The sequence below is a fragment of the Diabrotica virgifera genome, chromosome 3, assembly GCF_917563875.1.
Source record: "Diabrotica virgifera virgifera chromosome 3, PGI_DIABVI_V3a".
Lineage (NCBI taxonomy): Eukaryota > Metazoa > Arthropoda > Insecta > Coleoptera > Chrysomelidae > Diabrotica > Diabrotica virgifera.
This window is the reverse complement of record NC_065445.1, coordinates 44,867,656-44,894,950: the sequence shown is the minus strand read 5'-3', so window position 1 is coordinate 44,894,950 and position 27,295 is coordinate 44,867,656. Positions and strand designations below refer to the sequence as shown.

At 33.5% G+C, this 27,295-nt stretch overlaps 1 protein-coding gene across 5 annotated transcripts in view; it reads left to right on the top strand.

Annotated features, from left to right (window-relative positions):
• LOC114342894 (solute carrier family 41 member 1) overlaps positions 1-27,295 on the top strand; it is a 348,268-nt gene that overhangs the window by 179,405 nt on the left and 141,568 nt on the right. For all 5 annotated transcript variants that reach the window (XR_007696712.1, XM_050645087.1, XM_028293724.2 and 2 more), the window contains one exon: positions 20,086-20,264. Coding sequence is in view for 4 of the 5 variants with exons in the window: in XM_050645087.1 (XP_050501044.1) it covers positions 20,086-20,264 (179 nt within the window). In the remaining variant the exon portion in view is untranslated. The remainder of the gene's footprint in view (positions 1-20,085; positions 20,265-27,295) is intronic.

Here is a 27,295-nt window from a genome sequence, read left to right as displayed (position 1 = left end):
CCCAGTTACTGACACTTACAGTCTTCATGATATTCATTGCATTTTCCATTCTTCGTAATATGTAATTTGTGTGTTCTTTCCAATTTAATTTGGAGTCTAAAAATACGCCAAGAAATTTTATTGAAGTTTTATAAGGAATACTAGTATTATCAAATTGTAGATGGCTTTGAGGAACATATCGTTTTTTAGTAAAGGTAACAATGGTTGATTTACTCTCTGATATTGTTAAGTTATTATCGGTAGCCCATTTTTTTATAATATTCAATGTCGATTTAAGGTAGTTATTACATCTATCTCTATTGACTTATTTTCTGCATATATCGCAACATCATCAGCGTACTGTAGGATTTTTATGTGTTGAGGAAGTTTAGTTTCTAAGTCAGCAGTATACAGTATATATAATATAGGACTTAGGATGCTACCCTGAGGTAGTCCCAAAGATGTGTATCGGGAGTTAGATTGATCTCCATTTAATCTAACGTGAACTGCTCGATTAATGTATAAGTTAATGATGTTCCATGTTACTATCTCGGGTATTCCTATTTCCAACATTTTCGCGTATAGTATGTGAAGATTAACGTTGTCGTAAGCCCCTTTTATATCTAAGAACAAAGCACTAACTGCTTTCTTATAAGTAAAGGAACTATAAATGTCTATTAAAAAGTGGCAGAGGCTATCTTGTGTGGATTTACCTTTTCTAAAACCAAACTGACTTCTTGGTAATAGGTCGTTCTTTTCTAGCCAAAATTCCAGACGGTTTTTAATAAGTCTCTCATATGTTTTTAGTATACAGGAAGCCAGACCGATTGGACGGTAAGAATCCCAATTCTTTGATGATTTTCCTGGTTTTAAAACCGGGATAATAGTGTAAACGTGCCAATCGTCAGGAATCTTTATGCGGCGCATCCAAATTTCATTATATATATTTAGTAGTGCAGCCTTACCAATTCTTGAAAGATTTGATAGCATCGAGTAATGGATATTATCGGCACCTGGTGCTGAATTTGAGTTTTTCTTCAACGCAAAGTTTAGTTCAGTGGCAGAAAATGGTTTGACTAGGAAACGGATTGGTTCTGGATAGTCGTACAGAGCATTTAGTTGTAAATCAGGAATTACTAATTCTGCAGACGGCGGTGTGATATTTTGATGGAACTCTTCTATCCACGAAGCTTCCGACAGAATAACAGGGACTTTGTTCTTTGTTTTTCTATTTTTTATTCGGTTAACTTTTGACCATACATCTTTAATAGGGACTGACCTATTTAGGGATCCGACATAATCTCTCCAGCTATTTCTTTTAGTTTGTTTAGTGATCTTCTTGACATGTGCATCATCTTTTTTATACTTAAGTAGGTTTTCATGGTTTGGATTTTCTTTGAATATACAAAAACTTTCCTGTCTTCTTCTGACTGCTTCTTCACATTCTAAATTCCACCAGTATTTTCCTCTGGAAGTCGGTTTTTTTATTTTAAATTTGGGGATGCAGTAGGATGCAGTTGTATTTATATTGTGCAAAATTTGTTCATAAGAATTTATATCTTTAAATTGAGAGAATACATCTTCCGAATACTGTTCATATAATTTCCAGTCGGCATTCTTTAAATTCCACTTTTGTGAATATGGATTATATGTATGAGTTGGTTGATCCTCTAACTCTACTCTTATAGGTGTATGGTCTGAACCAAATAGGTCTTGAAGTGTTTTCCAAGTGATCAGGTGGTTTAAGTCAGGAGTACAAATGGTCAGGTCTATTGCCGATTTCGAGAAGTTCCTAAAGAAAGTAGGAGAGCCATCATTTTTGAATATTAAATTATTATCGTCTATACAGTCCATCAAGATTTTACCTTTCATATCTGTTTGGTTGTCTAGGCCCCAGGCAATGTGGTGAGCATTAAGGTCACCTCCTATTATAAATGGTCTTTCCATAGATGTTATGAAATTGTTCCATTGTTGTAACAATAACTTGGTTCCTGGGGGAACATACATAGATATAAATGTGACAGTATATGACTTAAACTTTATTTTTATTGCTACTTTATTGACGTTTATTAAATCTACTTTCATGGTGACTTCCTCGTAATATAGGTTTGAATTTATTAAAATTGCTGAGCCACCGCCAACAGTTACTGAAAAGCGGTCGTCTCTGACAATATTGTACCCGTGAAAGTTATAATACTTTTCTGGTTTAAATCTAGTTTCTGATAATAATGCGATATCAACTTTCTGGTCTTCTAATAGGTGGATAAGGTTTTCTCTATTAGAGTTAGCCGATCTACAATTCCATTGACAAATTACCAATCTATTCATTATTATATAAGAGAGAACTTAAAACTGATTGAATTGAATTTACTAGAACTGATTTTTCTGGAATTTCAAAATTTTTGTGATTTATATTAGAGATAATACTTGTAACTATATTTGATATTAATTCTGTTAATTCTTTTGATGGTTCATGTATTTTAGATCCTTGTTCTGGATTAAATGTAGATTGATACGAAGAAGAGGTGATAATACCACCAGGTCTGTTGGACATGGGGTTTAACTTTATTATTTTTTGATGTTCCATTGTTACTTGGTCTGGTGAGGAAGAGATAGGTCGTTTGTATTTTGGTGGTTTTATTATTGTATATCTATTTGAAACTGAAGGTAGAGCGAACTGATTGGAAGATGTTTGAGACGTGGACAATTGAGTAAAGGAATATGAAGAGGATGGTGCATTCATATTTGGAGTTTGATGAGAATTTATTGAGGAATTATTGGCTGCTATAGATGCATAAGTTATCTTAGGAAAGAGTTTAATTGTTTCCTTAAAAGATAAGCTGTTTTCAGACATATAATGTTTTATTTTCTTTTGGCGATCAAATTCTGGGCATATCTCCCATTCATTAGTGAAGTGTTCACCTTCACAGGATAGACATTTTTTGTTAAACGATGATAAAGAACAAGAATCGGAAAGGTGAGATTCATGACACTTAAAACAGCGAGGATTACTTTTACACTGCTTACTCATGTGCCCATACCTATAGCAGTGGTAACAGATAATTACCTTTTGCTGGTATTTTTCAACAGTGTGTAAGACATGATTAATTACTACATACTTTGGTATATTCTGGCATTTAAAAGACACAATAACTGATTTTGTTGGATTAAATATTACTTTGTCATCTGCTACTATTTTTCTTGTTATTCGTTTCACATACTCAACCGAGAATTTGCAATGGTGATCAAATTCCTTTATTCTATTTTTAAGATATTCTTCCGATATATCTGAATCTATATCCCTTACTACACCTAGTTTAAACAATTGAAATTTTGGAATGTATGCGGTCAGATTTTTTTGAATAAGGAATTTGGAAGTAACTAAAGCATTTGCGCTACTATAATTTTTAAATGAGACCCTAACTCGGTTGCGTCCGATTGAGTCAATTTTTTTTATATAATTGTCAATTTCTGGATGTAACGTAAATAGGATCTCGCCTATTTTAACAGCGTTTAATTTTCCTGTAAAATTTAAACTGGAGTTTTCAATGAAAATGTAAAAAGGTCCTAAATCAATTTTTTCGTATAAATAAACAGGCCTGGTTTTTTCTGGTTGATCTGAGTTTACTAAAGTATTTTGTTTTTCATTAATATTGTTAAGATTAATACTACTACTTATCTTATTTTGAGGCTGGTTGGGTAGAAATCCATTTAAATCTTGTAAATCACAGCTACTATCCATCGAATTCTCAATATCAGGCGGTTCGCCTCCACTAGATGACTCCATAGAGGAGTTTTCAAGTAACGTTTAACTTATGAACACTTTCAAAATGTAAACTAAATAAGGAAAAGTTTAACAAAACTAAACAAACTAAATTAGAACGGTATAAATCAAATAATCCGCCAAAAATTAATATTTTTCGGAGAGATTTCCAAATTTAAATTAACTTTGACATTTATTTTGTCAAAATTGCCAATTTGGCTTCAGAAATAAACATTCTACGATTGATCAGGTACACAGAATGACTAACATAATTGAGAAATCATTAGAAGAAAAGAAAGTCTGTTCTACAATCTTTTTAGACGTAGCTAAGGCCTTCGACAAAGTTTGGCATGAAGGTTTAGTCTACAAACTCAAAATTCTTATGCCTAAACAATATTCAGAAATACAATCATATATATCTGACAGATATTTCAGAATTAAGCAAGAAGACGTGTACACTGATCTAAAAGAAATCAGAGCAGGAGTCCCTCAAGGAAGCGTATTAGGTCCTGTTCTCTACCTGTTATACACATACGATATACCTGAAATGGAAAATGATACTATAGCCACATTTGCAGATGACACCGCTATCTTAGCAGTAGGTGATACCAGCGAAGAAGCAGCAGAAAAATTACAGTTGGCAATCAATAAAATACACAACTGGACTAAAAAATGGAAAATCAAATTAAATGAATCTAAATCTATTCATGTCAATTTTACAAATACAAAAATCGAAAACATTCCAATTAGAATAAATGATGCCCAAATACCATATGCATCTTCTGCAAAATATTTAGGTATCACACTTGATGCAAGGCTTCGCTGGAAAGTCCACATTAAAAAGAAAAGGGAAGAATTAGGTATCCGTTACAAAAAAATGTATTGGCTGATGGGAAGAAACTCTGCATTGTCCACATATAACAAAATACTTTTATACAAACAAATACTTAGACCAGTATGGATGTATGGTTGCCAACTCTGGGGCTGTGCCAATTCAAGTAATATTCAGATTATCCAGAGATTCCAGAATAAAGTATTACGGAACATCGTTGATGCTCCTTGGTATATCCGAAATGTCGACCTCCACAAGGATCTTGAGATGGAAGATGTAGACAAAGTTATCAAGAAGATGGCAGGTAGTCACGAACAACGGCTCCATAGTCATGTAAACATCGAGGCCATCCAGCTCCTCGATAATACTGGGCTAGAAAGAAGACTCAAACGAAGAAAACCATTTGAGTTAGTGTAAAGTGTTAGTGTAAAAGCAGAGCATAGTGTTGTATTGTGTGTTAGTTTTAGTATTAAAATTTCATACTTGTTAAAAAAAATAAGAGGACACCATAGGGTTAAGATCTTAGATTATGTATCATTTAGTAATATAAGTTAAAGAAGAACTGATAATGGTCAACTGATGACCAGATTTCAGTAGTCTAAACACAGCTTGTGTTTAATAAAAAAAAAAAAAATGACCAGAGAGAAGCTAGTACATCATCCGTAGATAGCCAAACCGGAGATGTGGGCCCAGAGATAACCAAATCAGAGGTTAGTCAGGCAATAGACTCTATGAAAACCAATAAATCTGCTGGTCCAGATGAATTACCTAGCGAGCTGATAAAGTTGGTCAACGAGAAAAACCTGGACATAATAGTAGAACTGTTCAACGCTATCTATACTACGGGAATCATCCCTAGAGAAATGTTGACATCAGCATTTGTGTGTTTGCCAAAGAAAGTGAATCCCAAAGAATGCAGTGACTCCCGAACCATAAGCTTAATGTCACATACCTTGAAAATTCTGCTGAAAATTTTCCACGCCAGAATACAGTCTAAACTGTAGCTGGATATTATTGACACTCACTATGGGTACCAGACGCAATGGTATGGGTACCAGAGTGGCATTATTCTCCTTCAACGTGCTGACACATTTTATTTATTTATTTATCGTATGGCTTAGATACAACAAGAACACATAATTTTAAAAAAAAAGTATATAAAACACTACATGAAGTATCACAAACGAACATCTAATGTATTAATATACTGTAAAACATTTTCGGTCGCATTCAGGAACTCATCGAAAACTCCAGGATATCGCCTTCGGGGGCATTCCTCAATAATGTGGCGGATGGTCTGCCGTTGCGCACCACAATCACACTCAGGAGTAAGGGCCTTTCCCCATCTATGCAAGCTGTCAGCACATCTACCGGTCCCTGTCCTTATTCTGTTCAGCGCCGTCCATGTATTGCAGGGCAGTTCAAAGCCTGGCGGTTTCTGATCGATACAGGCCATTTGGTGTGATTCCTGTGGTGAGTCGCTCTCCCATTGTCTTCTCCAAGCGTTGGTGAGGTCGAAATGTTCCTGATGTAGGGAGGTGGCCCTTAACAATGGGGGATATCTGGAGCGCAGTCTTTTCATTTCGATATCAAGCTTATCATGGTGGATGGGTAGTTGATGGTTAGCCTCGATTTTTCGATATTCTCTGAGAAGAGAATGACTTCTTCTTAGTTTAGGCGGTGGAATGTGACTCAGAATGGGAAGCCAATAGTTCGGTGTTGGTCGAATTGTACCTGAGATCATTCGCATTGTCTGGTTTAATTGGGTGTCAATGATCTTCGTGTGTTTGCTATTGAGCCATACCGGCGAAGCATATTCAGCCGCCGAGTATACGAGTCCGAGAGCGGATGATCTGAGTACGGAGGCTGAGGACCCCCATGTGGTGCCACATAGCTTTTGGATTATATTATTTCGCGTCTTCAGTTTTTCTGCCGTTCTTTGTAGGTGTTCCTTAAAACTTAAGGTTCTGTCAAGAGTCACTCCAAGATATTTTGGTGTTGAGTTATGAGCGAGTAGTCTGTTTTCAAAGTGAACGGAGAGTTTTTTGTTGGCTTGGGCATTATTAAGATGGAAATACATCTGTGCTGACACAGAGATGTTGGGATGTTAACCGTCCTCTGTACGTCTGTTTTATAGACTACAATAAAGCGTTTGATAAAGTAAAATATGATTGACTCATGGAAATTCTGAAAACTAAAAACCTAGATGAAAGAGATTTAAGACTAATAACACACCTCTATTACAATCAGAAAAAAATAGTAAGAATTGAAAAAGAAACCTCTGAAGATATGGAAATAAAGAGAGGAGTCAGGCAAGGCTGCATACTATCACCTCTATTATTTAACGCTTATTCTGAAGAGGTAATGCGAGAAACTCTGGAAGATAAAACAGTCGGCATAAGGATAAATGGAGTCTTAGTTAACAACATCAGATATGCAGAGGATACAGTAATAATAGCCGATAGTTTACAAGACTTGCAAAGACTCATGAGTACAATAGTAAGGTGTAGGGAGTACGGAATATCTCAATATCAAAAAGACGAAGTTTATGAAAATTAGTAAAAACAATCATAATACTAACGAAATCTTGATAGTATAGGGCCAGCAGATCAAAAGAGTAAAAAAGTACACTTACCTAGGAACACTTATAACAGAAAATAATGACTACACTGCAGAAATCAAAGTCCTATGTAGCAAAGACTTAACATTACCTCTTAAAGTACTATACTATGGAGTGGAATCATTGACGTTAAAGGTAGAGACAACGAGACGACTTAACGCCTTTGAAATGTGGACCTATAGAAGAATTATGAGGGTTTCCTGGGTAGATAGAGTTACGAACAACGAAGTACTGAGAAGAACAGGTAAAGAAAAGGAAGTTTAACTTACAATAATTAAAGAAAAAAACAGTATCTCGGACATGTGATGCGGGGCGAGAAGTATGGCATCCTGCGACTCATAATGCAAGGAAAGATAGATGGCAGAAGAAGCATCGGAAGAAGACGAATTTCATGGCTGAACAACCTGAGAGAATGGTTTGGATGCAGCTCAAAACCACTATTTAGAGCTACTGCCTCAAAAATTAAAATAGCTATGATGATTGCCAACCTCCGTAGCGGAGATGGCACCTGAAGAAAAAGAAGATGCAGGAGTATTCTGGTTTAAAGCCTGCTTGATTAGCTTGAAATTCATCCTTGTTTGTTAATCTTTTAAGTCTGATGGTCGTGAAAACTTTATTTATCGTGTTAAGCAAGCTTATTCCTCTTCAATTTTTTCACATCATTTTTCCAGTCCGCTGGAATGCGGTTTGTTTCCCACACCTCTAGGATTCTGGGAAGCAAAATTTCAGCAGTTAGATGCGGATCAGTTTTAAGTATTTCGGCAGCAATGTTATCGATTTCCAGGAACTTATTATTTCTCAGAGATTTGATAGCTGTTATTATCTCCGTTTTGGAAGGAGCGTCGCAAGATATATGCACCGGTAGGTACTGTATTCAAAAATCGATTTATTCCGTTGTTTTAGTTTTAAATGCGCGGCTCTACCTGCAGTGAACTCTCCCTTGAACGGACAGTAGTCGTTCCTCATAAAGTGTCCGTTTAAAGGAGGTGTCCGTTGAAGAGAATAAAAATATGTTCACCTAAATGTTTTAAAAATAAGTGCATGTATGTATTGATGTGATCTTGATTATTGATATGAGATAATATTCTTATATGTCACTTAATTTAATCAATGTATTAATACTAATCTAATTAATTAACCAGATCACATATCAATATGTTTTCAATCTCAGGGCGAATTATAAATTAATTACTTACTTTCGTGGCTTCAAATATTTCTTAATGGTTCCTAATCGGGATAGAAAAGAAAAGAGTAAAAAAAATACACATATGGGTTACAATTATAATCAAAATATTTTTTATTTTATTTAAAAGGCAATCAATGCTTAATATTTGCTATTTCTTATTATTCTTAAACATAACATTTACAAATGGGAATCTTATTTCCTTTTGGTTTTCAATTGAAAGTTTTTATTAACATTTAACTATTAGGAGTTATTAGGAACAACTCTATTTAACTTTGATGAAGCTTTTCTGATATTATTGATTATGTTATTCAATTTTTTATGCGGAATTTAATACGAAAAACCCATACATTCACGTCCAAACAAATGAGACTGACCTTTTCCTGGTGAACTGAAAATGTCCTCACACAAGACCCGTTTCCTGCTATCCTTGGCTGCGATCAAACCTCGTCCTGGCTTCCAGTAATGTTCTCCTTTGAAAAACTAGCTCGAATAGCTCTCGTTCCTGCTTTTGTCGTGATGCTGTGTTCTACCTTTTTCGAAACTGCTAGCAGCTACCGGGACACTCTTGGCTCAAGGAGGTTCTTTTACTCTCGACCTGGCCTACTTCTCGTTCCACGATAGATACTCCACACTCACGGAACTACCGGCTTTCTCACTCCTCGAACACTACCGTCTACTACTCGACTTCACTTCTCGACAGCTCAAAACATTCTGCCCTCACTTTGTCATCCATTCCCCTACTTTCTAAATATCCCTTCCAGATTCACAAATCAATCTTCCACCACCAACTCTCATTCGCAGTATTCCTCAAAACCAATTTTTAATCTTTCTAAATATGCTTAATGGATTTCAAAAGAAAATATTTAATTCCCATTCTAAAATAACTTTCTACTATTTACAAATTTTAATGACCTATTCTCTCTTTCAAATGAGTCTTATTTAGCATAGGCTAATGATCGAAACCTTCCGCGAAAAACGATAATGAACTATCATCTATTTCACTGAGTTTTATTTAGCATAGGCTAATGATCGACCTTCCGAGAAGAACGATAATGGTACGCGTCATTCACTTTGTTTATCTAAGCACATTGTTCCGAGTTTCGTACGCTTATTCTAATCACTTCTTAAAATTAAATATAACAATTTGTTGTATACAGGTTGTTTTAAATTTGTATGCCCGTGGTTGAGAAAATTGAAAATATTTTATATTAAAGTGAATTTTGTTTATAATTATCAAATTTTAATTTTTATATCAAATAGAAATATAACAAATCCCCGCCTTGTATTCGATAAAATTTTTCTGCATTTTTAAATAAATTTTCTCGAGGCAAAACCAACTCCCTGTATATTTCCTTACTTTAATCTACGTCTTATACCCCTTCTTCTTGTATTACTCTAATTAGTCCCACCTGTAGAGTAATTGTTTCCTTATTTTCAGTGTCCTCATCCTGTGTTAGAGTGTCGGCTATTATGTTGTCTTTCCCTTTTTCCCATATTAATCTTCTGTCTTTTTCCTCAAATTTTTCACATACTTTTATCGTGTATTCTGCATCCTCGTTTTCATATGCCTCCTCTTCAAATGCCACTGTTTCGATCATATCTTTTTCGCTTTCATTTTTTTGCTTTATTTCTTCTTCTCCTGAGCTCGTCTCTTCTTTTGAGGAATCCCAGGTTTCCTTTGTTTCTGATACTCTCAAATTTTCTTCTTCTGGGCTCAACTCTTCTTTTGAGGAGCCACAGGTTTCATTTTCTTTTGTCTTTTTCTGACTTTTTCTCCCTTTTCTTCTTTGTCCTTGCTTCGTTGCCAAATTCATTTCCACTGTTTGTTCTTTACCTGATTCGTCCGTATTTTGTTTCTCCTGTTCCTTGTCCTGTTCTTCTTCTTTTTCTTCTGTTAGATTCATCGTATTATTTTTAAAATCTATCACTACATGTTTTTCTGCCAATTCGTCAACTCCTACTATCATGTCATGTGACATGTTTGGCATTATTACACATTGTAGTGCATACATCTTCTTACCCAGTCGTACCATTACTCGTATGCCTTCATTTATAGTTGCCAATGTCCGTTTGTTTGCGCCCACTAAATTTACCCTAGGTATTTTGTAAATTAAATTTGTTAAGTTAACTTCTTCTATTAGTTTTCTGTTGACCAATGTTATTTCAGATCCAGTGTCCATCATAATTTTGATTGGTTTCTCGTTGATAAATCCATCCACAAATTTTAAATTAGCTCCATTTTCCTTTTCGTTGTTTCTTGCCAATTTAATAAACTCCTTGGGGTTACAAAAGATTCCTGTTTGATTTTTGGTTTTTAGTGAGCGCCGTCGTGAAAAAACGCCGGTTGCTCATCGTTGTTTATATTTTCGTCATAATGTCTCTCTCCGTCATATCCATCTGTCTGGGTATTATTTACTTCTCTTCTATTTTCTCTTGGTCTGTCGGATCTGTTTCGGTTTTCTTGATATCCCTGTTCATTTTGTCTACCATTATTTCTGTTTTCTTGATTTGAGCGTGTGGTGTTTCTATTCTGGTATTCTCGATTTCTGTCCTCATTCCATTGCCTATTTCTTTGTTCATAATTTCCTCTTCCGTTGTCTCTATTTTCGTTTTCCCTTCTGGGATTAAAATCTCGTCTTGTATAGTCCCTCCTATTTTGATTTCTATCTCTGTAATCCTGTGTTTCTCGGGGCCTGTAATCTTCTCGCGACCTTCTTGATTTTGTTTCTCTTACACGTAATTCTCTTATTTGTAGGAATTGGCATAAACTATCTATGTCTTTGTAGTTTTGCAATGTGATATGGTCTTCCAGCGTTTCTTCGAAATGTCTTGCAATCAGTTCGACTAATTGTTCCGATGAGTAATTATATTGTAAATGTTTTGCGTTATAGTAAATTTGTAATGCATATGTCCTTTCTGATATACCCATCCTATCATTGTATTTCCCATTTTGCAATTCCTTGTTAATTTCCAATTGTTGGACTTTTCCCCAGAAATAATACAAAAATTTTTGTTCAAATTGTTGCCAACTATCAAATTCTTCTTCTTTGCAATCGAACCATAGGCTTGCTTCATTTTTGAGATGGTTTCTGATAGTTTCTTTTGCTGTTTCGAAATTTCCGATGTGCTGTATTTTCTTTTTCAGGCTATTTATGAACGGCACTGGGTGTAATCTTCTTACATCCCCGCCAAACCTTATCTTCACGTCATCTGTGCTATGTATAACCATTTCTCTTCTTTCTCCGACATTTTGTTGCGTCCGGTTTTCGGTGACTTGTTTTTCTATTTCTGTGATTCTTTTTTCCACTTCTTCTCTGTCTACTTGAATAGCATTTTCCAACTTATTTTCCAAATGTTCTATTTCCTTTTTCTGGCAATTCGTTATTTCCTTTATTTTATTTTGAATTTTCATTTCTTGTTCTTTCATGTGGTCCTTCATTTTCACTTCATACTTTTCTATGCGTTCCTCCATTTTCTTGTTGCTCTCTTCTATTGCTTGTTTCATTTTTTGTTGTGTTTCATCCATTTTTTTATCCAATTTTTGTTGTGTTCCATCCATTTTTTGATCCAATTTTTGTTGTGTTTCATCCATTTTTTGTTGTGTTTCATCCATTTTTTGATCCACTTTATCCATTTTCTTTGATGTTTCATCCATTTTTTGATCCATTTTTTGTTGTGATTCATCCATTTTCTTTGATGTTTCTTCCTGATTTTTATCCATTGTTCGTTTTGCTTCATCCATTTTTTGTGACTGGAGTTGCATAAGTTGTAATAGTTTATCTATTCCTGATAATTCTTGCTGTTCTGATGCCATGATTGTCGTGTCTAAAATATCTTCTTGGTCTGAATATTCTTTTTGTTTTTTGTTGTCCTTGCTTTGGCTTCTTGTCACAGACATTTGTTTTCAAGAAGTGCTGTCCCCGCCAAATATGAAATTTTACTAGTATGTTACCAAGACGACTTTTTCTCGCCCAAATATTATAAATTGTCAATAAATATATCAAATGCAAATATCGTAAAAATAAAATATTAAATCAGTTATGTAAAATTTGTACCTAAAGAGATCTAAAATTTTATGTTATCAAATGTAAGTATCTCACTTTTTACCACAGGCATATAAATTTTCAAATACCGGCTTTACTCTTTCTATCCTTCAAATTTGCCACTAGAAATACTTTACAAAGCTTTCCACGTTGGACGACAGTTGATGTGATCTTGATTATTGATATGAGATAATATTCTTATATGTCACTTAATTTAATCAATGTATTAATACTAATCTAATTAATTAACCAGATCACATATCAATATGTTTTCAATCTCAGGGCGAATTATAAATTAATTACTTACTTTCGTGGCTTCAAATATTTCTTAATGGTTCCTAATCGGGATAGAAAAGAAAAGAGTAAAAAAAATACACATATGGGTTACAATTATAATCAAAGTATTTTTTATTTTATTTAAAAGGCAATCAATGCTTAATATTTGCTATTTCTTATTATTCTTAAACATAACATTTACAAATGGGAATCTTATTTCCTTTTGGTTTTCAATTGAAAGTTTTTATTAACATTTAACTATTAGGAGTTATTAGGAACAACTCTATTTAACTTTGATGAAGCTTTTCTGATATTATTGATTATGTTATTCAATTTTTTATGTGGAATTTAATACGAAAAACCCATACATTCACGTCCAAACAAATGAGACTGACCTTTTCCTGGTGAACTGAAAATGTCCTCACACAAGACCCGTTTCCTGCTATCCTTGGCTGCGATCAAACCTCGCCCTGGCTTCCAGTAATGTTCTCCTTTGAAAAACTAGCTCGAATAGCTCTCGTTCCTGCTTTTGTCGTGATGCTGTGTTCTACCTTTTTCGAAACTGCTATCAGCTACCGGGACACTCTTGGCTCAAGGAGGTTCTTTTACTCTCGACCTGGCCTACTTCTCGTTCCACGATAGATACTCCACACTCACGGAACTACCGGCTTTCTCACTCCTCGAACACTACCGTCTACTACTCGACTTCACTTCTCGACAGCTCAAAACATTCTGCCCTCACTTTGTCATCCATTCCCCTACTTTCTAAATATCCCTTCCAGATTCACAAATCAATCTTCCACCACAAACTCTCATTCGCAGTATTCCTCAAAACCAATTTTTAATCTTTCTAAATATGCTTAATGGATTTCAAAAGAAAATATTTAATTCCCATTCTAAAATAACTTTCTACTATTTACAAATTTTAATGACCTATTCTCTCTTTCAAATGAGTCTTATTTAGCATAGGCTAATGATCGAAACCTTCCGCGAAAAACGATAATGAACTATCATCTATTTCACTGAGTTTTATTTAGCATAGGCTAATGATCGACCTACCGAGAAGAACGATAATGGTACGCGTCATTCACTTTGTTTATCTAAGCACATTGTTCCGAGTTTCGTACGCTTATTCTAATCACTTCTTAAAATTAAATATAACAATTTGTTGTATACAGGTTGTTTTAAATTTGTATGCCCGTGGTTGAGAAAATTGAAAATATTTTATATTAAAGTGAATTTTGTTTATAATTATCAAATTTTAATTTTTATATCAAATAGAAATATAACAGTATATATTATAAAAAGAGATACTAGCTTTAATATTACACAACACAAGTTGTGGATGACCACGCAGTATTGTCTATGAAGATTGAATATTGAACTTCTCGATTTTCTCTCTGCATTCTTCTATCAAAATATTATATTGGTACAAAATAGAATTGTGATCCTATCTTTAGAAGCCTTGCCTCCAATGCCCCTTTCTCCTTTCAGGGTAAAGTTTTCTTGGGTAATGCTCTAAACTCCCAAAAAATAATCCCGTCTCATCTGCGATAATAATAGGTTTATTCCAACACGACGAAAACCGTCCATGTAACGATTACCGTCCTGCGCTGTGACCAAAATACCCCATGGAACGCACCATATACATACACAGAATGCATGGAACGTATTATTTTATAGTAACGTGATCGTTGCATGATGGTTCTTCGTTGTGTTGGAACAAAACTCAACGCTTAATTCCCTTGCAACTTCTAATGCCTTTTCTAGAATAATTTTACCAGAAACAGGAATATTTTTAGACCGCACTTCACAAAACCAATCGAAAACAATTATTATTTATAGGTCTAATGCAGTACCATCGGTTTTCAAAAATTTTCTTTCCGCTTCCAGGTGACCGTTCTCAGAAAACTGATTGATTAAATCAGTTTTATGTTTCAAAATTTCACTGGCTTGAGGTTTTCCAATTCCAAATTTTTCAGCTAACTGTCTAATATTTAACTTATGCTTCTCTCCATAATGAACCACATCGACTCTTTCTTTCAAACTTAAAAGCATCTAATAGACACAAAATTTATTATGAAATTTAATCCAAAAATATTTTTTTTAAGGAAACACTCATAAAAATACAACGACATCTATTGCATATGCTTAATCAGACATTCCGGTTAAAATTCCATCCTTGTTCCAGTGAAAACACAATTCACAATTTCCTGGTGTCGCATTTCGTTCACCGACCAACAAAAACATTAAGGGCCGGTTGTTCGAACGCTAATCAAGAAGTTGATTATAATCAAGTCCCCTTAACAACCACCAAATAACAAAATCCGTTGTTCGTACGCTAATCAGTTGATTGTAATCAATTAGATTAATTATCATTATGATAATTAACATAATTCATTGCTTACTTAATTATTAATTAACATAACAATTATTAACATAATTGATTAACTAATCATTTAATGCCATAATTGTAATCAATTATGTTTTCAGCAACCCAATCAAAGTTGATATTGACAGTTGGTGACAGTAATTAAATATTTGATAATGATCAGTTGATTCCATTTTTGATTAGCGTTCGAACAACCGGCCCTAAATTTTTATTACTTATGTAGTGTTGATAACGTGAACACTATCAAATATCATTTCGTGGACATCTGTATTGATTTGAAATAATAAATGTATTATATACTGAAGTTTTATATTGTAAAATATTTGGAAAAAAAATTAAATTTTTTTCATTTACTGTCCGCATTTACACATCATTTACTGTCCGCGTCCGTTGTTAAGAGTGTCCGTCGAAGGGAGTTAAAGGGTACAGGTTCATATATGGCCGAATAATTTTTGTTTTAAAAATCGTCCGTATAGAGGAGGTGTCCGGCGAAGAGAGGTGTCCGTTAAGGGAGAGTTTACTGTAATATGTTTTATTTGATCTATATTTTTATAACGAATCCATTATTAGAAAAAATGAGCAGCTAACATTCTTTACATTCCTCAGTAAAAAAGCACCTATTTATCAGTTTGCCTATCAATATTTCCTTACGTGTTTGTATTAATTATTAAGTACACTGTTAGATACAAGGTTACTTTAAATTATATAGAATCAGTAGTATATTTTGAAAACAATTACAATTTAATGAAAAACCAATGACTTGATGATAGTTTATAGGTCGGTCTATACATTCTCATAACGACCAATATTGTATATCCTACTGTAACAATTTTACCTATTAGTGAACGTATATTGTGGTGAATTGTAACCACAAAAGTGTTACTTTAAAATATCATGTTTAATGACTTCAACCATTATATACCTATTGAAAAAACATTTTTTAATTGTTTGACGTTTCGACCTCGATTCAAACAGGAAATCGTTTTGAACATTTTTTTAAAAAATCCAAAATTTGACCAGCAACACATTACACTTGTTGATTGTGGTGTATTAGTTTGGCGATTAATCAAAAAATTTGACACGCTGCGCTGTTCAACCAGCCTCGATCTAGTAGACACACAGTCTACTTTGCTGTATGTGTACAGTAGGGTGCATCGAAAAAGGCGAAAAAAAATTTTTTTTTTGCGATGGAAAAGTAATACCTCACAAAAGTTGCTCAATCAACTGTTAAGTATTTTGGTAAACTTTTTTCGAAATTGGAAAATATCTTCTGCCCCCAAGAAAATTAAAAATTTTAATAAAATGTTAACAGACGAAAAAAATTTTTATTTCGAAACGAAAATGTAATAGCTTACTAAAGTTGCCTAACACATTATTTAGTATTTTAGTATTTTAGTATTTTAGTATTTTAGTATTTTAGTATTTTAGTATTTTAGTATTTTAGTATTTTAGTATTTTAGTATTTTAGTATTTTAGTATTTTAGTATTTTAGTATTTTAGTATTTTAGTATTTTAGTATTTTAGTATTTTAGTATTTTAGTATTTTAGTATTTTATTTTAGTATTACTTCATATTAAAACAGGATAGCTGGATATCCTGTTTTAGAAAAACAGGATATTACCTCCGAATTCTATCCTACTGCATGGATTTTATTGAAATTTTTGGGAATTACTTCTACTTATCTCCTAATTCAAAGTCAACCCTATATATTATGGCGCTTTTATCTTGAGGGCGGTTCCCACCCATTCTCGAGGGTGGAAATTTTTTTGGTTAAAATAATCACGGAGGTGGCTACAGAACCTTATTCCAATCAAAAACTGTTCCTTAATTTTTTTTTATTCAATACCTTTTGATTTATTCGTGGTTGAAAATTGACTATTGACTCATTGAAACCTAACACCTTTTCGAACGGTTTTTTGCGAATACCTTAAAAACTGTGCATCTAACTAAAAAACTATAGAAAACATTTTTGTAGCTCATAAAAAAGCAAAGAGATTTGTTTCTTCATAAATCTGCTATTTATAATACAAAAGGAGATATGGTAGGTGAAAAGAGTTTGTTTTTTTGCTGCATGGTCGAAACGGTGTATTCAACAGAGAAACGGTCGATTTTAGGTGTATAATGCTACCAATACCTTTTTTAGTGCTTGAAAACGCCTTTAAAATGAGCAATATTAAATGTCGATTTTAAGAAAAATGTATTTTGAGAAATGTCGACTAATGTATTTTAAGAAAAAATGAAAAGTGTATTTAACCCCTCATCCACCCTTAACTAATGAGTTCTATAGCCACTTCCGTGGTTCTTTGACCAAAAATTTTTCCACCCACTTAAAGGGGTGGGAACCGTCCCCAAGGTAAAAGCGCAATTGGAAATAGGGTAGACTTTATTTTTTAAGCTATTGGTGTTTATGTAGTATGTATGTATTTTGTATGTATAGATGATATAGATGTCTGAGCTTCTGTTAATCTATTAATGTTGGTATATTTTCTGGCTGATCTCTTCTTTTAGTATTGGCAACCAGAGTCTGCTACATTCTGCTAATGGGTGTGGTACACATTTTTATTCATTAAATAAGATTAGAGCTGCTACTTTCATTTTTCTCTTTTTCGTGTTCGTTTTCTTTTATAATAATTATTGACACATTTTTGTGTCTTTCTTTTTGATGAATGTTTCATGCTCGTTTATCCTGACATTCAGTGGTTTTGGAGTTTTTCCCACGTAGAATTGTTGCATTCACAGGGTATTTTATAGATGCGGTTATTTGATATTCTCTTCCGTTTTTTATTATCTACAAACGAGTAATTGGACTTTGTCACTCTAATGCCCCACCCCGTATAGTAATATTTAAAAACAGAAATAAAACTGGCTGAATGGTCGACATATTATTATGTATAAACAGAATAACGCATAGCATAGGCGCAAAATTTTGGTTCAATGCTATTTAAAGGCATTATTTTTTTAAATCTGGTAGGGGAGCCCAAGCATGGATTTTTGCAGTTTCGCGTCAGATTATTACATGGTGAGAAACCTAGTACCCTGAAAATGTACCTCTACCATATATTGCCTCTTAATGCAGGGGAGTTCGTTAAGGGAGGGGCCGAAAACAAAATATACCCTTAGAAAAACTCGAAATTGTCAGATTAAGATCAGGTAAGTTAAGTACATGCAAAAGAGTGTATATTTAAAAAATCTGACGATTTGAGCGGGGCGTAAGGAAATGGGCGAGTCCCAAAATTTCACAAGAAAAAAAGCAAATATTTCGCGAAATGAATGAGAGATCGAAAAACTGAACGTTATGTGCTCAATAGTTTTCAAAAATCTATCGAATGATACCCGACACGACTTCCCACGGTGAGGGGTGGGGGTAAATTTAAAATTTTAAATACGAATTCCGCGATATTTCGCGAAATGGACATCAAATCGAAAAACTGAAAAATATATACTTATTCAATATTTTTGAAAAATCTATCGAATGGCACCAAACACGACCGGGGGGCGTGACGAATGGGGGGTTACTGTAAAATTTTAAATGGGAGCCCCCATTTTTCATTGACGATTCGGATTCCTTACGTCAAAAGAAGTAACTTTTACTCAAGACATTTTTTCGAATTATGGATAGATGGCGCTATAATCTAAAAAACGATTGTTGGAAATGGAAAATTAATTAAAAATGGAAAGTCCGCAGTAAAATTGAAAACTTTACTTAAGTTTTTTTGGTTTTATGACCTACTCTTCACAACTTAATAGGTCCCCATAACGTTCGAGTGACTGTACATTTAGCATACTTTGCTCCCCTACCATAATAATTATATAATAACAATTTTTGAAAAACTTAAACGCATAACGAAATATTACATTATTATCGAGGCCAAAAGTCCCTGAAAACGTATATAATATTTATTTTTAATAAGTTATAGAAGTGAAAAAAAAGAGGAAATTTAGTGTGATTTTGAATTTCAAATATTTCATTTAAAAGAATTTTTTTGTTTATTTTAAGGGACTTTCAGCCCTCGATAATAATGTAATATTTCATTCTGCGTTTAAATTTTTTTAAAATATTTATTAGTTTTCTCAGAATTCGAAAAAAAAATAAATGCATTTAAATAGCATTGGATCAAAATTTTGCGACAACGCCCTTAATATAATTTAACGAATTAGTGTCTAATACGAAAAACAGTGAGATCTCTGAAAATATGAAAAACAACTCAGGTGTTAATCAAGATATATATTCATAAATTAAACTATTGAGATACTGTTCAGGTGCTTCCGTATGAAGTACAATAGTTCACTTACGGTTGCTATCTGCAATTAGATCAAATCTTTTTCGTTGTCACTTGGCAAATCTAGAAATACTGATAAGACTAAACAAAGAAAAAGGATCATTAATAAGAATAGAATAAATCAAAAAATAAATATCTTGATCACAGTATAACAACTAACAAAAAAGATTTTCTAATGCAACTAATATTACAAGAAGTGATAGATTGTAGATAAGAGCCAGGACGACGTGGAATTTTATGAAGACAAATTTCTGTGATGATCGCAAATATTTGAAACGAGTAGAAGGTCCTTCGAGAAGAAAAAGAATAAGTTTTACCGCAAAAATAAGTTAGAAATTAAATGTCTAGGCCAGGACAAAATCGCCAGCGGCGGCGGGGCGATACCAGTCGACGCATTAGACCCCTTTCTACCCTCACATTCCCTTCTGACATTCGTGTTTAGGTCGTTAAGTCAAGCTTAAGGTAACCAAGAGTGTCATCATCAGAATCAGCCCCAATTAGCCCATTATTGGACATAGGAATCCTCCAGATAGATCCATCTTCGTCTGTTCTGCGCCTCTGCAGTTGGTTAATTGGTTATTTTGAGGCTGTCGGCCCATCGCGTTGGGGTCTTCACCGGCTTTACTTGTCTGTCATAGATCAAAACAATTAATCAATCAGTTTTACGTATTTAGATTTACCATTGCTCTACTCAATAACTCGATAACTTTTCAGGATTTGACAAGACAGACATCGAGAAAGAGCTTCCCAAACAGACTGTCAAACAAATCCAACATGAAGAAGAGATACTTAAGTCTGAAAAATGGTATAGCATTCTAACACAAGTTAGCGTTCCTTTCTTCATAGCTGGTATAGGTACCATTGCGGCTGGAACTGTTTTGGCTACTGTAACGGTAAGTAAATTAGTAGATATTAACATTTTGCCTATACCGCTAAAACATATAGATGCGGGTAATATAGGCATTTAAATTGGAAAATAAACAAAATAAGGACTAAAAAAAGTATGTGTGTCAATAAAAACAATTACTATAAATGGAGAAATAACGTAATTTAAAAAAGGTGATTTTATTGATCTAAATTTATTAAATGAGCACAGAAAGATCAGAATGTGATATAAATTCGGAAGTACAACACATCTCAAAATGATCACTAAATATATGGATATTTGTCCACAAGATCGAGGATAAGTAAGTCAACTGGTCGAAGGTTTTGACACCCAGCACCAATTCATAAGCAATTACAGGTTGAATAAAATAATTTCTTAATTTAAATTTTTTAAAAACTGTTTTCGGACTGGAAATCTAATCTTCAAATCAAATAAAAATATAATTATTATCACGGTTAATTGGGGTTTCTTCTTCTTCTCATGGTGACTATCCGTTTCGGATGTTGGCGATCAGCATAGCTATCCTAACTTTGCTTGCTGCTATTCGGAATATTCCGGTGGTAGATTTATTAAACCAATTTCTGGGGATTGTTCTTCTTCTCCCTGGTCCTCCTTTCCAAATAACTTGCCCCGAAATATGAGTTGCAACAAGCCCTATCTCTGTTTATTCTAGGGGTCGCCAATTTCTTGAAAATTTCAAGATCTTGTCTTGATCTTTGATTTCAAGACAATATCAAGACAAGAAGTCATTTTAGATTTCAAGACAAGACAAGAAGTTTTATGTCAATACCAATATTTCTTGTCAAGAAAACAAGAAATCTTAAAATATCTTGACTAATAATAAAAACTAGACTTTATTTTAAATAATAAATTTAGTACATTTTTAAATCGGAATTGATAAGCCATGAATTAAGGCAGATAACGGTTTTTATGGAGTCAACGCGTAGCCGATTTCTTGGCTTTGTTATTTTTAAAGTTACTTTTGATGTTTCTGGCGTTCCCAGAAAATCCTTGACAATTTTCGATAGTGACGTGTAGATATTTTTGTGTCTTCTTCACCAATCAAGTATATTCTCAGATTCTTCTGACCTAGGCACATTTAAGTATTTTTCAATTTCATACTTCCAAGATTGCAAGTTATCATTATCAGCTTTCTCAAATAGTTAAGTAATATCTAAATCAAATTCGTTACCTTCTTTTTTCAGGCTAAGTACTGGCTCTGGTATTGGATTCTGTAGATCATTCTGGGATTTGTTAAAGTAGTTGGCTTTAAATATTTCTTCAAATTTTTGTACTGCCTCTGATTATAGAAGCTTTTTCCAAGATGAAAAGGAAAATGCCTCTACTTTATGCCCAGGATTCAAAATAAGAACTATACAGTATATAAAATTAGTTTTCTTATAGTGTTTCAGTATTTCATCTCTCGCAGCTTGAATGCACTAAATTAATTGCTCATTTTTAGCGTCTCAATTTTACTAAGTTCAGTTTGTCTAAAAGTAAACTTACTCTAATTACCCCCAATGGAAGTTTGCAATATTTTTCCCCTTCGAGAATTGTTTATTGTTCGAAGAAACTGTTTAAAGCTTCTCAGCTACTGACAAAATTTACTGATCAGAACCATTCTTTATCTAACAATTTGCAATCATTTAGATTTTTGTTGTTGTCGCAAAATATAGTTAAATTATTTTTACACTTAAACTCCATGTTAGCATCGCGAAAGTTGAATGCCATCTTATAGGCATATTTAATTTTGGCGTAGTCATCTTACAATTTATGGTCTCGCGAGAACTGTTAAGTTTAAATTGCATTTGCATAGAGTTCTTTGTTTTTTTTTTGACCAGCAGTATTTTGAAAGCAGTATCATTTTTGTATCATTTTCTAATTCGATCTCATCCTCCAAACAATCAAAATCCTTTTCGATATCTAACTGTTTCGATTTGGCTCAACACTTTTATGAAATCCTGGACAGCTGAGTTTAGAATACGTGCGAAACATACAAAATGCTTATTTTAAGCATGCAACTACACATCAATTTTGGGTTCGTCAGGAAACAAATTCAGATCGGGGACTCCCCTCAGTGGCAGTGGCGGCTGTGTTAGCAAGCAACGCAATAAAAAGGTCGCCAGGGAATCACCGGACCGCGTAATCAAGAAATTTCAAGATCTTGAAATTTCTTGAGTCAAGACAAGATTATAAGATATCAAGAAAACGTCAAGAAAAGTTTTTTTAAATTTATTGATTTTTTCTCAAGACAAGACAAGAAGTTGTTGTCAAGACAAGAATTATTCTTGTCTTGTCGACCCCTAGTTTATTCCCTTTAAGATGGCAAAGATATTCTAGTTTGCACCCTTCAGTTGTGCTAATAATCTCGCATTTCTTGTTCAGTCTATGTAGGAGCTCGACATGTCACACGATCAATCCATTAACTCAAATGACTGTATCAACACATCTTGAAGGCGTCAAGTTTTCTTAAAAATTCTTCAGAAAGTGTCCAGGACTCTTTACTCCATATAAAAACGTAGAAAATACTCAGCATCTGATGATAGAGATTTTGGTACCAAGTGGTAAATCGTGACTTCTGAAAAGAGACTTCATCATCATGAACGCTGATCTTGCTTTTCCTATGTGTTGTTTTATTTCAATATAGTGGTCGCATTGGCTGTTTATGTTAGTATTAAGGTATGTGTAGCTGTCAACGCTGTCAATTGGTTGTTAGTTAAATAAAAATCTTATATTTAATATTTTTAACTTACTCTCTACTATATACTTTGTGTTTTTCATATTGGAATCATGCTTGTGTTCTCTACTTAGGTGTATCTGATATGCACGGAATTATTCTTAGCAAACCATCTAAGCTATCTGCAAAAACTGCTGTGTCGTCGGTATATCTAATGTTATTCAGAGGCACTCCGTTGACTGTTACGCCGTCCCTGAAGTTCTCCTAGTGTTTTCTCGACAATATGTTCAGAATACATTAGATCAGCGCTTCTCAATCTTTTTGAGTCAGGTACCACAAAATATTTTTTATTATTTTTGGTGCCACCTAACTAAAATACCTATCTAGGTAGGTGAGCTAATTAACAAGTATAATTGTGCCAATAGTGGTGCTGATTTTGGCTGTTTGAGTTTTGTGTACCACCTCAAATAATGAAATGTACCACCAGTGATACATGTACCACAGATTGAGAACCGCTGCATTAGATTATACCGGGATATGATCCATCCTTGTCTCACTCATCTATCCATGAAGACTGCTTTTGTCAATTTGACATCAATATTAGCAGTTTTTTTGTAATATAAATTATATATGATTCTCAAGTATCTATCATCTTATGGTTTACTCTATCAAATCCCATTTTGTAGTCGATAAAAAAATTTACGATACAGTTGACATCCCTGGACTTCTGCATAAGCAGTTGGACAGCGAATAGAGGCTTTCAGGTGCCTACATTGTGTTCACAATACTTGTTTTTTATATATTCTCCTGTGCATCACTTTCAAAAGCGTTTTAGGTAAGTGACCCATTAGAATTGATCTGTATACCCTATTCCACGAATATACGGCTGTTTTGAATTATTTCGACAACGAATATTTTATTGTGCAAAATATGAAGAACGAAAATAAATTGTAAATTACATTGCTGTTTATTGGAATAATTATTATTAGAGCCATTTACTTTCGTACCTACTTCTTATGTTGCACACTGAAATATTCGTTGTCGCGATAATCCAAAACAGACGTATGTTAGTGGAATGAACCCTAGTCTTCGTATTTTTTGGCATTTAATTTTTGTGTATAGTTAGGACGACTTTCTTTTGGGTATTTTTCCCGTTGCATACATTTTGTTAAATATATTTATTATCCATTTTATTCCCTGATCATCCATAAAATTTAGGAATTCTGTGCAAAACTTGTCAGGCCCTACGACTTTCTTATCTTTAGTTTTTTTATAGCTTTAATTGTGTTTTATTCCTACATAAAACAATATTCACCTTAATTATATCACAAGAGAACAGTTTAAACATCTCATTAATTTGGGTTGGCTTTTGGACTGGAATTAAAAACATGAAATAATTATTTAATTTTTTGGAATTTACACGACTATATTTCAAAAAATCACGACACAGCTTACGTAAAAAAGTACTCTTTATATTATATTTTTTATAAAATTACAGGATGTTGTTTTTCAGTAATTATTTGTGATTATTTAAAGTATAAATAAATATGCAATGTCTGTACTGATAAAGAAAATCCACGAACTTAATTTACGAACTTCACGACACAAGATAATTATTTAGTTATCCATAATTTATTTATCAATTTCAGTATAATTACTATAATTACGTTGTTTAAGACGTTTGGTATTTTTTTTAATTTGGCGTAAATACCTCGACAGCTTAGTCCATTGTAACGGTAGAGTAGGGCATTCCAACATGCTGTCAAATTTAAGTCAATATGGCAGCCGGAAGGCCAACATAAATGTTATTCTGTCAGTTCTTAATGTGTTTTAGTTGTGTTTCTTTGTAAGTTTGTTTTGTACAAGGATTAATTTAACATTTTCCCTAGAAGAATTAATTTAAAAAGATATTACGTCTCATCTCTGTTGTGTTTTGAAGTGTAGAATGCGAAGTATTCATGATAAAGTTCAGTTTTATCGGCTACCATCCGTGCTACAGTTTAAGAAGAAAATAACTAAATAAGTTATCGTCTGAGAGAAAAAAACATAAAACGACTAAATAAGTTATTATCTGAGAGACAACAACAATAATTGTTAAATGATATTAACCGTCCTATAAAAATGCTAAAAAACTAATTATGTGCATGATACTTACGCTTGGAAAAACTGCCTAAAACGTATGTTAACTCAGAGCCCTTGAGAAAAAGTGGACGTTATTAATTTATTTTGCCAAATTTTTTGCTTGTACCTACTAGCAATATTTGTATTTTCTACCAACAACTTCATATGCACTCATGTTTATTTATTCACTGTTTAAAATTAAATAAAGTCGTTTAAGGATTTCTACAACTAAAAACTACACAAAATCTACAATAAAATGTTCGGAAATACAACCAAAAAACTGTTAACGGTAAAAATTTAATAAACACGTGGTACAAATAATATAAACAAAAGCGTTTTGATAAACGTAAAATTCTTGGAATGCCCTCTTGATTTCGTAGTCAGATTATAGTGCAAGGTGTGCTTGCCATTATGCTAAATTTAGTACTCAATTTAGTACATACTAAAAATATTTTATCTAAAAACTAGCTGCGTGCACCGGTTCCGCCATCGCTAATTTTACTCTATCTACCGCTGCTTTGAAGAGTTCTATAGAACTGCATTTAAACCAGTCTATTACATTCTTCAACCAGGATTTTTCTTCCTATACTCCTTCCTCCTTATACCTTTCCCTGTATTCGCAGTTCTTATCGCTGTCTCCTCATTACGTGTCCCACATAATGACTTTCTTATTTTCATTGTGTTTGTTATTTCGTATTCTTTACCAATTTCTCGCAATACTTCCGTGTTAGTTTTCATCTCTGTCCATGCTCTTCTAAGCGTCCTCCTATAATACCACATTTCAAAGGAATGCAGCTTATTTATGTGTTCTTGCTTCAACGTCCAGCTTTCAAGTCCATATTGCAGTACCTATCGAAAACACGTAGCATATCAGAGATCTTACTCTCACTTCTAACCTAAGGTCTTTGTTGCAGATAATTGCTTTCATTTTTACAAACGCGTTTCTTGCTATGTTTATCCTGGCCCTTATTTCTGTTGTTTGCTCATTTTCCTCCTAAATCCAGGTTCCTAGGACATTATATTTATCAACCCTTTCTATCGGTACATTTCCCATACGCAGGGCCGGATTTAAAGGGTAGCAGGTTGGGCAGCTGCCCGGGTTCATTTAAACAGAGGTTTATAAGAGGTTCATTTAAACAGATAATGGCAGGAGATACAAAAACTCGACAATGTATGACAGGTATAAAATGAAGGAGCGTAGGAGTGATAATATAATACATTGTTCATGGTTATGTTTTTTACCTTCCACCGGGTGAGTGTATTGCTTCGTTTGTAAATTCTTATCTAGTGTTCGTAGCCACAGAGGATTTTGTGATTGGAAACATGCAGGTAGTAGGCTTATAGATCACAAAATGTCTAAAGGCTGTATGACACTATGCATTTTCTTGTATCATTTCTAATATCGTTTCTGATATCGTTTCTTGTATACATTTACTTGTATCATTTCTTGTACGTACATTTGTGCCCTGTATGACACTATGCAAGTTCTTGTATCGAAAATTGTATGAAATTCGGCACGTGATTGGTCGAAATTTTGTTTGTCACCCTGTGTCACGTTATGGTAGTACTGCATCTACAATATTTTATAAAATTTATAAACTTTTATATAATTAACATTTTAATGTTAACCAGAATTTTACGTTGACTGAGGTTGATTATTTGTGTTTTTATTTTGTTTTGATATTTGTGCTAAAATATTTGCATTAGAATTATCTTCAGTTTGATCCAAATTAGGAACTATTGTATTTTCGTCTATTATTAAAAAATTATGCACCATGAAACCTAAATTTATAGTTTGGACTTTTACTAGGACCTAAATATATGGTTATTAGTAGAACAGTAGTCCATACCAAACGGTATATTAAGTATCAATAAAAGATTTATAAATAATACCTACAAAAACACAAATAAATTCATCATACATTATCCCATTTTCATTTCAACCACCATTATGAGTTATGAGTAAGTAATTATGACATTTTAGATGTTTTACCAGCAGGTTTTACGTTTTTGCTCTTTGCGCAGAAATTGGCGCAGTTCTTGTACAAGAATATGTGTCTGACTCAAATTCTTGTATCGTTTCTGATATCGTTTCTTGTATCTGTGTATGACACTATGCATTTTTTTGACATATCAGAAACGATATTAGAAATGATACCAGAAAATATATAGTGTCATACAGCCTTAAAGCACAAGAAAAAATTGGGCGTATTGATACTGAAATAGCAAAACAGGCCGAA